Here is a 15,608-nt window from a genome sequence, read left to right as displayed (position 1 = left end):
GGATTGTGTCTGAGTTCCTTTTCTCATATCTTATTCTGACAGAGATTTTGTGTGTCTGATATTTAACCTGGCGGTACCCTCTTCTTAAGTTTTGTGCCAGATGTGTGATATCCTCACATGTTCATCGCAAAATTCTTTTACTGCTTACCCAAAAATAGCCTGTCTTTTCGTTCAGTGGAGTATAAGCTTGTTGTGCGCTTCCGTTACTCCATTATAATTATTCTGCTTACACTTCTTTGAGTATACACTAACTGCTTTCAGCCATTTTGCAACTTGAAAAGCTATCAATGTTTAGATTCAGTTGCTTTGTTTCGTTCACATTCATATGTATTTCGACGGGAGCTTAAACGCATTCGTCTAACTATTCTAAAATCATGAATGTTATTGCCTCATGATTGGATCTACTGATCGCACCCAAGTTCTATGTGTATGGTAACAACGCCTGTAAAAAGTTCACAAAAGTTCGATCGAACTGATTTGTTTGTAATAAAAATTCTCATCTAAGCCAGATTTTAGTAGACCTTGATCTTGTCGTCTTCAGTGCAAACTGATTTGATGCAGCACTTCATGCTTGCCTATCCTGTGCAAACCTGTTCATCTCTACATAACTACTGCAGGCAAAGTACATCAGAAACTGCTTATTGTATGCAATCCTTCGTCTCCTCCTACAACTTTTACCCCACAATCTTCCTTCCATTATCAGATCGACGATTCATTGATGCCTTAAGGTGGTGCTATCAACGGAACGATTCTTTTCGTCAAGTTGTACCAGAAATTTATTTTTACCCCAATTCGATTCAGAATCTCCTCATTTATTATTCGATGTACCCAACTAATCTTCAGCATTCTTCTGCAGCACTACGTTTCAAAAGCTTATACCGTCTCTTCTTGTCTGAATTGCCTGTCGACCACATTTCACTTACATAGACGGCTTCACTCTAGACAAGTATTTTCAGAAAAGAGTTCCTAATAAGTAAATTGAAATTAGATGTCAACAAACTTCTCTTTTTGTCGTAGATGCTCTTGTTGTTATTGGCAGACTGCATTTCATAACTTCGCTGCCTCGTCCACCATCAGTTATTGTGTTGCCTAAATAACAAAACCTATCTACTACTTATAGTCTCTTATTTTCTAATCTAATTCCCTCAGCATTGCCTTAATTACTTCGATTACATTCCATGACCCTGTTTTTTACTTTTGTTGACTTTCACCTCACTTCAACGCTCTATCCCGTTCAACTGCTCTTTCAGACCTTACAATGTCACTGGCAAACTTCTACTTCCTCTGCCTGAATTTTTAATTTCTTTTCCAAATTTCTGCTTGATATCCTTCACATCTTGTTCAATCTACAGATTACATAACATAGGATAGTAGACCTACTACAGAATCTACTTCCGCTATCAATAATTATACTTAATTCGAAGATAAGTTATTGCAGTTTTATAAAAATGGGAAAAAATCACCCAGAACATTGATGTTCCACGATTCCTTATTGCGAAATCTTTTAAAGAAATATATTTGTACCTCGATATTTGTTAAATTCTCTACCTTGCGAAATTGAGGGTTTTTTTCTCTTAAGAAGTGGTTCGAAGTCTCACTATAGCAAATATAGATGAAACCTTGAGAGTTAAAGCACGGAATACGTGAAGCCTGGGACTGTGTTTTGTTATTGCTGACATAGGGACTGATTCTGTCATGGTTATAGATTATTTTTTATTTGTTTTATTTATTTATTTTTGAAGTACCATCACAATACTAACGCGCGCCAGCAGTAAAGACAATTTCGTGTAGTGATCATGAAGAGGGATAAAGATGTGCATTATGTTTTTAAAACGTGCCGTATTCAGGTTCCCGGATAGTGGGGAAGTAATTTACGCTGTTGGTTTGCTTATGGATGGGTACGAAGACCATAGCATGTGTCTGTTTCTCACTATTGTGGATCACTTAAACTGCTCCTTCGCTGAGGAATCAAAAGTCGATTTTCATTCTGCTACCAAGCCATTTATAATTTTTTTTTTTTTTTTTTTTGCCTTTAGAAGAAAGACAACACTTTAGAATAAATTTAGCGAACGATATTTGAATATGACTATGCAACCATTGTGCTACCGTGAATGTATACTTTGTGACATTGTAGGGGTCGTGAGAAAACTTGGCAAAGGTTAGAGCTCGTACAGTGGCATTTACGCAGTCATTTTCCCCCATGCTCAACACGCGAATGTAACGTGAAAGAAAATCGATAGTATTGGCACGACGTGTCCTGTGCCACTAATTGTGTATGTATGTAGATGTAGGTCGTCACAATACAGAGATTAAAAACGATCACACGTGTCAGAAACTGAATAATACGCTTAGAAAATGGAATATAAATGTGTGTCAGTCTTTCACAATCAAATTGACTCACTAATAGAGGGATTTTCGTTCGATTTCAGTTTTTTAATCAGGCGCTATAGAACACATTAATGTCAGCTGCATCTTTCCTTCCTTGTTCTCCACATTTCCTTATGTATTTCTTCAGTCCATGTTACAACAGTTTTCTTTCTGGGCTTTTACTGGAAACTTGCATGATTTAGTGTATATTCTTTAAGCGATGTACGTACTTTAATATCTTCTAGAGTAGTTTTGAGTTCCTCTATGTCGTCTCTGGTTTCCGTGATCCACGACTTAGCCGTTTCAATTTTGCAAATTACACAATTACAAGTGATAGTATCTTCGTTTTTGTCCACGACAAAAAGTGTTACCGGTGAACTTGTAAGATAATGACAGAAGATTTATCAGGAAATGTTACTCACAAGGGAACCTCCCCATCGCACCCCCTCAGATTTGAGCACGGGGTCCCGGGTTCGATTCCCGGCGGGGTCAGGGATTTTCACCTGCCTCGAGATGACTGGGTGTTTGTGTTGTCCTCATCATTTCATCATTATCCAGGAAAGTGGCGAAATTGGACTGAGCAAAGATTGGGTAATTGTACGGGCGCTGATAACCACGCAGTTGAGCGCCCCACAAACCAAACTTCATCATCATCCCCTCAGATTTAGTTATAAGTTGGCACAGTGGATAGGCTTTGAAAACCTGAACACAGATCAATCGAGAAAACAGGAAGAAATTGTGTGGAACCATGAAAAAAAATAAGCAAAATATACAAACTGAGTAGTCCATGCGTAAGATAGGCAACATCAAGGATAGTATGAGCTCAGAAGCGAGCCGGCAAGGTAGCTTAGCGTGTTCGGCCAGAGAGCAGGTTGGCCTCTGTAGTAAAAAAACTGAGTAGAAGGATCAACAAACGAACTTTAACGGATGTCATGTGACGTCCGGAAAAAAAAGCCCCATGGTCGCGTGGTTAGCGTGAGCAGCTGACAAACGAGAGGTCCTTGGTTCAAGTCTTCCCTCTAGTAAAAAGTTTACTTTCTTTATTTTCGCAAAGTTATGATCTGTCCGTTCGTTCATTGACGGCTCTGTTCACTGTAATAAGTTTAGTGTCTGTTTTGCGACCGCACCGCAAAACCGTGCAATTAGTAGACGAAAGGACGTGCCTCTCCAATGGGAACCGAAAACATTTGATCGCAAGGTCATAGGTCAACCGATTCCTCCACAGGAAAACACGTCTGATGTATTCTATACGACACTGGTGACAGCATGTGCGTCACATGACAGGAATATGTTGTCGACCCACCTAACTTGTACAGTTGGCGAATGGGTAAAAAGATTCTTCTACCTTGCCCGGTTTAGGTTTTTTTGTGGATGTCATAATTACTCCCAAAAAAGTGATGAAAACGTAAGAGTTTGTCACATAAACTGCAACAAATGAATGCAACAGTTTCACAGTCGCACAGTTTTCCCTGTGCTCTGTCAAATCATATGTTTTTAACGTTTTCAAATTTATCCGTGTGTAGACTGTCAAATCCTGCATATGTCCAGGACGGACAGATAATAATTATCTGAAAATGAAGAAAGTAAACTTTTCTCTCGAGGGAAGACTTGAACCAAGGACCTCTCGTTTAGCAGCTGCTCACGCTAACCACTGGACCACGGCGCTCATGAGTTCACAATATCCTTGATGTTGCCTATCTTGCGCGTGGACTACTTAGTTTGTATATTTTGCTTATTTTTTGCATAGTTCCACACAACTTCTTCCGGTTTTCTTGATTGATCAGTGTTTAGTTTTTCAAGGCCTATCCAATGTGCCAACTTATAACTAAATCAGAGGGGGGTGCGATGGGGAGGTTCCCTTGTCAGTGGATGCTATTGTACTATACATATCGACCCAGGAGCAGTGATCAATATTCAATGATATAATAGGAACGATCATCCAAAGCAAAAATAATCAAGAAGCATGGGCTCTAAAATGCATACCATAAGAGATATGAGAGTACTGTGAAACGAATCTCTTCTGCTACAAGCGCTTTGATTTCCATATTTTGAGAGGAGTATACAACAGGCTCTTTGCTTTTCATATTGTGAGAGGTGGTGGCATTCACCAAAACAGAAAAAAAAGAAAAGATGTCCAGTGAACATTGACTTACAGCGCTACGAGCACCACTTCGTTGCTGTGAAATGCATCTCCAATGAACAAGTGCTCATAGTTCATAACGTATGTTTACTGGATATTTTTTCCTTGTTGCAGTTAACGCAGATAGCAGTGTGCTGATATTCGCATACTACCCCCCCCCCCTCTCTCTCTCTCTCTCTCTCTCTCTCTCTCTCTCTCTCTCTCTCGCAACACACACATACACACACTCCACCCTCCGTTCCCAGTTTCTCCGTTTTCTACTACTAACAAAACTAGAGTAATTTAGATTGTGTGGTTTCATAGCAGCTTTTTTTGTCCACTTCAAGCCTGAAAAGGTTCGAAATGCGTTACAATATTTCATAGTTATTCTTAGCTAGTACGGCAACAGAACAGATAAATTACTTCAGAATATTAAAATTTCGTAAATAAAACTGTTTCTTTCCATTATCAAAATAAGTCAACGGAAGTCACGATGCTTTATTTCTCAGTGTCACACAGCACTTCAGCCACAGCTAAATAAGTCAAAATTAATTGAATTGCCATTTCGTTTCGAATATCCATGTTTTTCGATCTAGAATTCGTAAGCGGATGACGAAAGTATGAAAGCTAACAGATATCGGAATCTTCCCAATCAAATTTTATTCCATCAATGTTATCCGTATAGATTGTAGTTGCATGTCTTTCTTGCAGCTGATCTCTGAGTTTCGCTGATCGTCAGATATTGGTTTACTGTCGACTGTCGATCAGTTGGTGCAGTCTAGAAGTTTCCGCTGAATAGTAATTCTCTAAATACCGAGCTTGAAGTTTGCAATTTGAATCCGTTTTTTGCGTTGGGGGACTGGACCAGCTCACACGCTGTTTACAGTCGTAAGTGTTTATTTGTGAGTGCTTAAAATTACACGAGCATTATAAATAACGATTGTGGAGTATCATGGATGATTCCGCTAACAGCAGTTTCGATGAAGTTCAGAGCAGCTTTTTATTACTAGAAATTCCATGTGAAAACCTGTTATGCAAAAAGATAATTTTATCATAAAAGTGTATTAAATGAAAATGCTATTTCACTCTCAAAAAGTGAAAGTAATACAGCGTGGATATGAAGTACTGCGTTTCTGAAAGCGATATCCTCTTCGTTTAATCATCGAAGGTAGTATATAGGGGCGGGGTTGTGTTGTTGCACACTGCACAAGTGCCTCATTATATTTTTAACTTTTGATTAAATCCATTTTCCGGTAATTACCAAAAATCATTGCCTGTCGAACGCAAAGGCCGCTAACGATTCATATCGAACGTGCAACCCTGTGGCTACTGTTTACAACGTTCACTACAGCAACGATAAAAGACGAACGTTTACTAACTTACAATTAATTATAAATGAAAGTAGTAAATTTACTTACTGTACTCGTCTGGAAATGAAAGTACTAAATTTACTTACTGTACTCATCAGTCACGTTGAATGCATGGCATCTGCTACCCTCATTTGGAAGCAATGCGAAGTCCCAACAAAATTTAAACGTTTTTTCATACTACGGAACCAAGGAATTAGATTTCGCCATGTGAGACTGTCGGCATTTTCACTCATTGCTATTCACAACCGAAAACGATAAACTGTGTCCCCCTGGTAACGCACTAAACATTTACCACAATACCACCAGATTTGTGTGGTCGACATCGAGTCGCACGTTCGATATATATCGCTAGGCTCCCTTGAGTTCGATAGGCAGTCATTCTTAGAAATTACCCATGTTTCGTTCAATAGATTGTATTATGTTTACAGACAATTTGAAACGTTTGCTTTTATTTTTTAGCACATGGAACGATAAGGAGATTTTGTAATGAATTTGCCTTCTCTGTTTCAGTGTTCAACATAAAGATCCAGAGGTGTTCCGGATTCGGCTGTTTTATAGTCGCAGCATGAGACATTGACTGTTAGCTTGTTTTCAGTATCCAGAAAGTGCCTCTTACAAGAAGTGCTCAGCAGACAAGGATAGTGAACAGAAAACTTGAATGTGTTTCGTATTTGTACGCTTATTCGACAGCGCTACTCTATTGAATGTGCCTGAGGTGTTTTTTGCCATTTTGTAAGATTTGCCAGCAAACACGAATCAGAATTACTGAACTGCCTGAGCCGCTGCTTGCCGTCAATCATCAAAGTCTGTGATCGTTTTGTTTCTGAACAGTTTAATATTTTGTGTACAACGAAAGCACAAACTTCGTGCCGTCCAGTTTCAACATTAATCTTCGATCGAATGTTGAATTTTCCTCGTTGCGTACGCGTGATAAGCGTGAGTTCTTGCTGCGTGTGTGAAGATTGAGTGTAAGAACAGCTTTTAGACACGTGTGCATTGGAATACCGGCCCAGTCAAATTGGGCCGCGCTGGGCGCGAGAGCCGCTACGAAGATATTCCACACCGGCAGCCGGAGTGCATAGGCCGAAGACGCACCAGCCGAGGCACCCGGGCCGCAGAGAGAGCTCGTTGGCCCTTCGAGCGCAGAGGAGCCCGCGCGGAGGCGGCGCCGGCGTCGCGCGGCGGCAGCTAGAGGAGGCGGAGGGGGAGGCGGCGGGCGGCGGCGAGCCCCCCGCGTCCGCATGCGTGTGCGTGTGCGGCGAGCGCGTGCTGGCCCCCCGATGCGGATGGTGCCTGATGGCGATGCTGGGCCGCGGGCGGCGGCGCGCGGCCGCTGCAGCTAGGCGGCTGGCCCGCGATGCGGCGGCGGCGTCGCCGGCAGCCGCCGCGGCCGCCGACCTGGCGCTCGACCGCCTCTCGGACCGCCAGCTGGAGCTGCTGGCGGCGGCGGTGGCGGCCGGCGGCGGAGGCGGCGCCGGGGGCGGCTGCGTGCTCGTCGAGGCGGCCGACCTGGCCGCACTCTGCTGCCGCGCCTGGCGATGGGACGACCTGGAGCCGGACCAGCTGAGGCCAGCCCCCCACTGCGCAGCCGTCAGGGACCCCATCTACCACTGCGCCAACCCCTACCACTGGAGCAGGCTCTGTCCGCTCGGTGAGTACGCCTATTTCTTGTATTCTCTTCTTCTTACTAACCCCTAACAAGGAGGCCACCCGACAACAGGGTTCTCGTATTTTTTTTTTTTTATATTTGCGATACGTGAAGTTGACATAGAAGTATGTTCGATACCGGCTATCGACTTTGATCAGTGGCATTATAAACACGTGACAAATGCCGTTAAAATTATGGCGACTATAACTTAAATATTATTGGCCATCGTTCACTTATTTATTTATTGCGAAATTACTGACCTGTTACCTGATGTTTTAAAACAGATCGTACATCTTACAATTTCCGTTTTTCTTTTGCATGCTACAAAATTTACAAAGTATAATCCTTTTCAAATTAACAATAATTTAAGGTCGTAGTATAAATAAAATTCGGTTGTTTTTTAAGAAGAATATAAAAAGATGATTGGATAGAGGAGAGATTTGTTAGTGCCATGCCCGATTTGTGATTGACGGTGAATACCTTGGAATGCTTTCTTCGAGCTGTTGACCGCCAGATACACACACACACACACACACACACACACACACACACACACACACACACAAGCTTATTAGTAGAGAAATAGTATTGCTAATCCTATGTTTTAGCTTTAGGTGCTCATCCGTGTACAGCATTTGGTGATTTCTGGGCTAGACCGCCAGTATCTTATGCTTATTTACTGTCACCTCTCGTCTTCCTCCTCATTGTAGTGTTTTTCGCTGTTACTATGGATATCGCTGTCCAATCTCTGGAGATTCGTAAGCTTAACCAACGAGCAACAGAACTCAACACGTGCACCAAAAGGTAACGTGACAGCAGCAGCCATTAATCCTACGTCACTGACCAAAACCGCCGATGACATCTCTCCTGACCCAATTTAAGTTCCTCGAAAATCTTAAAATTCGATTTTCTGGCGAATTTTTAAGAATTGCATCGTAGCGCTTTGAGGGATTGATATTTGAATATTATCTGTAATGGATGCAGATGAGCTACGTAGTTGTAGAATAATACCCGCTACCTGTCACAATAGAAAGTGATTTTATTTAATGCACTACCGGTTTCAGGCTTGTGCCCGTCTTCAGGTACTGTCACATTCTATTACGTGTTTCAATGCCCAGTGTTGGAGGTCACCGTTTCAATAAACATCTCGGAAATTGGAAAAATGATTTCATTTCAGCACAGCGCTTTTCATTGAAGGCAAGCCTTCGTCTATAATACATGTACGCTGGCGCAAATATCTTGTTCTCTGTGACTTTTTGGCATTTGACGAATGTTTGTGATGTGTGCTGTATATGTAAGCAGCATTCTGTGAATAGTTGCGATCTGTACTTACATGTAAGCAGTATTCAAGTAGAAATATTTTGTAAGCAAGTTTCCCTAGCGGCATCGATTTCGCATTATAGTAGCAGTGAGACGAAGCCAGTGATAACCACTCTCATTTGAACTTCTTTGTGCCATATTCATCTTTGTGTATCTGCAGCTGTCGCCTTTCTTTCCGTGTTTGCAGTTAAATTAACTACCCTGGTAACTCCATGATTTATTCCTATAGCTAAAAACATGCAAGTTCACAAGCTATGTAATGTCTTGTTAATGTTGCAAGAAGTTGATAGAATAAATAACACGGTGAAGTACACCACAGAAACATAAAACACTACTGTAAATACAGTTTCAATGCATGTACGCAGAGAAATAATATCAACACGATTTGGAGGGAAAATGACAAATGTTACCAACTGTGAAAAAATTCAGTGATCCCTGAGTTGCTTGTAAGGGAAATTTCGTGGCATCAATCAAATCTTTAAAACAAATCAATTATTACACTTTCCTCTCCTTTTTTTACACCAGAAAGCTTAAGAGTATCAAATCGTTCGTTTGTGAGCAATATTCTAAGATGAGCCGCTCGAGTGGTTTGTAAGCAATTTTTTTTAGACTGTGTATATAAGTATGTGTGAAATATGTTAAATATATGTGACATGCGCGTACGCGACTCAAGCAACGGGTAAAGAACTCCGCCGAAGCCCCTGGATCGACTTCAGCCAAACGTTGTAGAAGTACTTCTACTATCTGGAAATAGAAACTGTGATAGAAGGAAGAAGAGGAGGTGCACAAAGAGAGTGGAGGGAAAGGATATAGACACATAGGGAAGCGGAGGAGTTGGTCAGAGAGCAGGGAAAGGAGGAGATGCCAATAGTATAATCACTTTTCTGGAGACTAGAAATTTACTCTGTAGGAATCAGCATGGGTTTCGAAACAGACTATCGTGTGAAACCCAGTTCGCGCTGTTCGTCCACGAGATTCAGAGGGCCATAGACTCGGGCTCCCAGGTAGATGCCGCGTTTCTTGACTTTCGCAAGGCATTTGATACAGTTCCCCACAGTCGTTCAATGAACAAAGTAAGAGCATATGGACAATCAGACCAATTGTGTGATTGGATTGAAGAGTTCCTAGATAACAGAACGCAGCATGTCATTCACATTGGAGAGAAGTCTTCCGAAGTAAGAGTGATTTCAGGTGTGCCGCAGGGGAGTGACGTAGGACCGTTGTTACTCACAATATACATAAATGACCTTGTGGATAACATCGGAAGTTCACTGAGGCTTTTTGCGGCTGATGCTGTAGTTTATCGAGAGGTTGTAACAATGGAAAATTGTACTGAAATGCAGGAGGATCTGCAAGGAATTGACGCATGGTGCAGGGAATGGCAATTGAATCTCAATGTAGACAAGTGTAATGTGCTGCGAAGACATAGAAAGAAACATCCTTTATCATTTAGCTACAATATAGAGTTAATTCCATAAATTATCTGGGAGTAGGCATTAGGAATGATTTAAAATGGAATGACCATATAAAATTAATCGTCGGTAAAGCAGATACCGACTGAGATTCATTGGAAGAATCCTAAGGAAACGCAGTCCGAAAACAGAGGAAGTAGGTTACAGTATGCTTGTTCGTCCACTGCTTGAATACTGCTCACCGGTGTGCGATCTGTACCAGATAGGGCTTATGGAAGAGATAGAGAAGATCCAACGGAGAGCAGCGCGCTTCGTTACAGCATCATCTAGTAATCGCGAAACCGTTACGGAGATGATAGATGAACTCCAGTGGAAGATTCTGCAAGAGAGACGCTCAGTAGCTCGGTACGGGCTTTTGTTGAAGTTTCCAGAACATTCATTCACCGAGGTGTCAAGCAGTATATTGCTCCCTCCTACGTATATCTCACAAAGAGACCATTAGGGTAAAATCAGAGAGATTAGAGCCCACACAGAGATATACTGACAATCTATCTTCCCTAAAAACAATACGAGGCTGGAATAGAAGGGAGAACCGATAGAGGTACTCAAGGTACCCTCCGCCACACACCGTCACGTGACTAGCGGAGTATGGATGTAGATGTCGATAGATGATTGGAATAAATACGGACGCAGGAAACGCGGGGAACTCAGTTATGAATAAAAGTGACTGGCTAGTTATTAGTGTATTTCGATTGAGAAAGTAATTATCGATTCCGTAAACGGGGGAAGGAATGTCCTTTCCAAAGCGAGTTTTTTACGCGTTAGAGAAATAAATTAAGCTGCCATCGAAGTCTTCAGGAGGTACGATCATTTATCTGCCTCACTTTATACTGCTCGCTAAAAGGGTCACGGAACGTTCCACGTGTTAGCAATACGCCTGCATCTCATTTTGCGGCTTCTCGCATCAGCGCCCCACGCTTGTCACTTTCCCCGCGGCTGTGGTCGCCTCCACAGCACGCTTTGTCGGTTTTGATCCGCGTCGCCTCTTCCGTGTGCTCTTCGCACCTTTCTTCGCCGTCGCGTCGCGCAGAAAGGAAGAGAAGACGAGCTAGCGGTAGTAGCCTTCACTTGTTTGCGGCTGCGGGCGCCAGACGCGTCATCTCCCCCCTCCCCCCACCCTTCCCCCTTTCTCCTCTCATCAGTCTTTTTTTTTTCCTCGCTGCCTTCCGCGCCAGGCGCCATGGCGCGTCTCGTCGTGTGATCGCAGCTGCCGCGGTCGTCGGGGGGGGGGGGGGGGGGGGAGTTGTGGATAACGAGTGGCGAGGAGCCTGGAGGAGGCCGCTGTGAATTTGTGTCGGCCCCGAAATTACAGAGGGGGCCGCAGCGGACGCGATCGCCGAACAAAGGAGCGCCGGCTGATAACAGGGCGCGCAGCAAAAAGCGCGCCCAACCTGTTCTGCCCGCTCCCAAATTATCCGCCGTCTCCTCACGACGCGATAGTCATGAGCGCCCGGCGCCGTCCTTTTATTCCGACTAATCGCCGCAGGTAAGGTAAATAAAGATGGCGGCGCGCGCGCGCGCGTTTGGGGGAGGGGGAGGTGCTCTTCTCATTACGGGCAGGAAGCGCTGCGGTTTTGTCGAGTCCTCTTAATAACGGCTGATGTCTTTAACCACTGCTGCCATGGCGGTCTCGTAAACCCATGCGACTTTGAAGAAAGAGCGGAATTCAAAACGCGAGTTGTTCATTATTATAGGTGACATTGTCAGCAGGCGAGCGATCTCTGAATTTGATTAAATCTTCTTACTCACTCTCTCCGCCTTCAGGCCATGAGTGGCCTACCGGGACCATCCGACAGCCGTGTCATCCTCAGTGGAGGATGCGGTTAGGAGGGGCGTGGTGTCAGCTCACCGCTCTCCTTGTCGTGAAGATGGTATTCTTGACCGAAGCCGCTACTATTCGGTCGAGTAGCTCCTCAATTGGCATCACGAGGCTGAGTGCACCCCGAAAAATGACAACAGCGCATGGCGGCTGGATGGTCACCCATCCAAGAGCCTGCCACGCCCAACAGCGCTTAACTTCGGTGAACATGGGAACCGGTGTATCCACTGCGGCAAGGCCGTTGCCTTAAATCTTCTTACTAGAGAAATTTCTTTCCCCAGATCGCAGTAAATATACGGGGTGAACATTAATAAAACCGACAAACTGCAGGGACATATTCCTGGCTGCAAATGGGGGGAAAAAAGTACTCTACATGTGTCCAGAAATGGATGATGTGCATGCAACGACGACAAATCTCGCGGGACACATTACAGAGCTGCTTCGCATCCACATTACAACAAATGTTGAAATTAGCCCCTATGGGATTGAAGGTTTCAGCGGTAGTAGCGATAGTAGCTGTCATGAATGATTGACATAACCATACAATGGCTTATGCCATGTTGACAGGTCCCTTGTCTGGAGCTTGAACTAGGGTTCGTATCAATACGCTGTAGAACCCGATCCTCCAAATGTGGTGTACGCACAATCTACATCTACGTGATTACTCCGCTATTCACAATAAAGTGCCTGGCAGAGGGTTCAATGAACCACCTTCATGCTGTCTCTCTACCGTTCCACTCTCGAACGGCACGTGGGAAAAACGAGCACTTAAATTTTTCCGTCGAACCCTGATTTCTCTTATTTTATCGTGGGTGCCAACAGAATGTTTTCGCAATCGGAGGAGAAAACTGGTGATTGAAATTTCATGAGAAGATCCCTCGCAACGAAAAACGCCTTTGTTTTAATGATTCCACTCCAATTCACGTATCATGTCTGTGACACTATCTCCCCTGTTTCGCGATAATACAATCCGCCGCTTCCCTGCACCTTCGTCTGTCTGAAAGGACATACGATCACACCAACGCCCAAAAAGGGCTTGTGTGATATTGTTTTCCGTGATGGTACTTGTTTTGGTGCGACCGTGCTGGCTTCCATCTGTTTGGATCTATGCAAGCACCATCTCGATTTGTTCCCGACATGAATACCGGACCATTCTGTTGCTTACAGTACGCTGCGTCAATCATGCAGACTGCAACACACGAGGAAGACACGGCACATAGTCAGAGAACTTTTATCCGTCAGCGCCATATATCGTGGCAGCGATGAATTTCCGTACACACACCTTTTCTCCTTCCTGCCACCACCCCGTACCCCCAAGAGGGGATTAGTGTATCCTAACTGTCTCCGACTAGTGTACTCCATGGAATAGTGCGAAAGTGTTCAGATGTCTGCGAACCGTGTAACTGAGGCGGGACGCGGGGACCAGTCCGGTATTCACCTAGGGGGATGTGGAAAACCGCCTAAAAACCACATCCAGGCTGGCCGGCACACCTGCCCTCGTCGTTAATCCGCCGGGCGGATTCGATCCGGGGCCGGCGCGCTTACCCGAGTCCATGAAACAGCGCGTTAGCGGGCTCGGCTAACCTGGCGGGTTAGTCTTGTTAACGTTTAAAAACACCGAGAGTGATGCTCAGACAAGTAATTTAATCTGACACATGGGCGCGCAAATGTCGGGAAATACCCCAAAAGCGCATGTGACGTCACCAGATGACGTACCTCGCCGCACGTGCGGTGATGGAGCCTATTGGCCTACCGCACCCGATGTTCCCGACCCAAGTCAAGAGTCACGTTGGCGTGGCCCTGGGGCGACGTGCGCGAATCAAGCCCGTCCAGCTCAGGGTTGGAGTCTTACGTCTGCCAAGTACTATTATTTTTCATTGTTTTAGACAATAATGTGTTTATATGGGTGTAAGATTTATTGTTTTATTTAACTGTCTCGCGGTCTCCGCCGGTTAACTGCGAAGTACTGTACAACAGAAACGTACCTATTGTGGGTGACAAGTAAATGCGTGCAAGGTTCCCAGTTGCTCCGCTACCGGTTAGTGAATTACGTGTTCTTTAGTAAATCAAGCCCGTAAACCAAAAAGGAAGAAATACAAAACAAAATGGTTCAAATGGCTCTGAGCACTATGAGACTTAACACCTGAGGTCATCAGTCGCCTAGAACTTAGAACTACTTAAACCTAACAAACCTAAGGGCATCACACACATCCATGCCCGAGGCAGGATTCGAATTTCCGACTGTAGCGGTCGCGCGGTTCCAGACTGAAGCGCCTAGAACCGCTCGGCCACAGCCGCCGGCGAAATATAAAACAATAACAGTTTTTGCATGGTTACGGCGTTGACAATGATTTCGTTAGTTGTGAGATTTAAACAGATAACATTTCAAAACGTGTAGGCTTGTGGAGCGATGCGTGGATCTGCCTCCTGTCGGCTTGGGTAACACCGACAAGTCCAAACGCTGCACGGGCGGCGAGGTATATCTGGTGACGTCACATGATCATTTGTCATCCTCTTTTGATGTATTTCCCGAGATTTGCGGCCGCATGTGTCTTTCATTAAATTATTTCTCTCAGAGTCAGCTACATCACTTCGACGGCTTTTAAACTTGAATAAGAAACACCGTGTATATATAGGCAACTAGCTTCAGCAAGTTAAATTGCCGTGTTCAGATTGTCATCATACGTAGATCATGTAGGGCACGGTCATTTAAAAAGAGTTGTTCCCAAATATACCGACGACTAAATGAATGTGCTCTACATAGTGGCGAAGCAGTGTGCGATTTGCAGGGGGAGATGGGAGGGGATTTCCCCCCCTCTGCATCAGACCATCCCCTCCTCTGGTTTTAGTTTATGCATCGCAACCAGGGATGTTTATTTCCCACGCACTGGAATAAAACTTAACATATAATTTAAATTTGTGGAGCTGAATACTGAAAGTTTTTAATAAGTCTTACTATTAATACTATTAATATGTTTCAGTTTTCTATCATCGGAATAAGTACAGCTTTTCACAAATGTGCCTCTACTTTTTGAATTCCCCTCTCATACCTCTATGTAGATGATTTTGTAAATAAGCTTTACCCATAATGTACTTTTAAAGATATAACAAGGGATGGCTTTTCTGATAGTGCATATGCGTGAATAGTAAGTTTCGGCATTAACATCTATTTATAAATAGCTGTTTAGCCATGTGTAATGCCACGGTCCAAGCTAGTAACATATATAATTCTACTAACCCCCAAGACATCCCCCCCCCCCACTCCCACTGCTAAAAGCACAAATCGTACACTGTAAAGTGATCTACCTATGTACAAGATCTGAAAATGGCGATTTAACTTTCCGGAATTAGTTGTCTCTACCTAGATTTATTGCGATCTGGGCAAATAACTTTCAAAATGGTCCAAATGGCTCTAGGCACTATGGGACTTAACAAAATGGCTCTGAGCACTATGGGACATAACATCTGTGGTCATCAGTCCCCTAGAACTTAG

The 15,608-nt window shown here is 43.8% G+C and overlaps 1 protein-coding gene across 1 annotated transcript in view; it reads left to right on the top strand.

Moving 5' to 3' along the window:
• Positions 1 to 7,158: 7,158 nt before the first annotated feature.
• Positions 7,159 to 15,608, top strand: part of LOC126109439 (mothers against decapentaplegic homolog 6) — a 238,441-nt gene continuing 229,991 nt past the window's right edge. The window contains exon 1 of the mRNA XM_049914470.1: positions 7,159 to 7,507. Within this exon, the coding sequence (XP_049770427.1) occupies positions 7,159 to 7,507 (349 nt within the window). The remainder of the gene's footprint in view (positions 7,508 to 15,608) is intronic.

The sequence above is a fragment of the Schistocerca cancellata genome, chromosome 12, assembly GCF_023864275.1.
Source record: "Schistocerca cancellata isolate TAMUIC-IGC-003103 chromosome 12, iqSchCanc2.1, whole genome shotgun sequence".
Taxonomy (NCBI): Eukaryota; Metazoa; Arthropoda; class Insecta; order Orthoptera; family Acrididae; genus Schistocerca; species Schistocerca cancellata.
The sequence above is the reverse complement of the archived record's forward strand: the minus strand, read 5'-3'. Positions and strand labels throughout refer to the sequence as shown.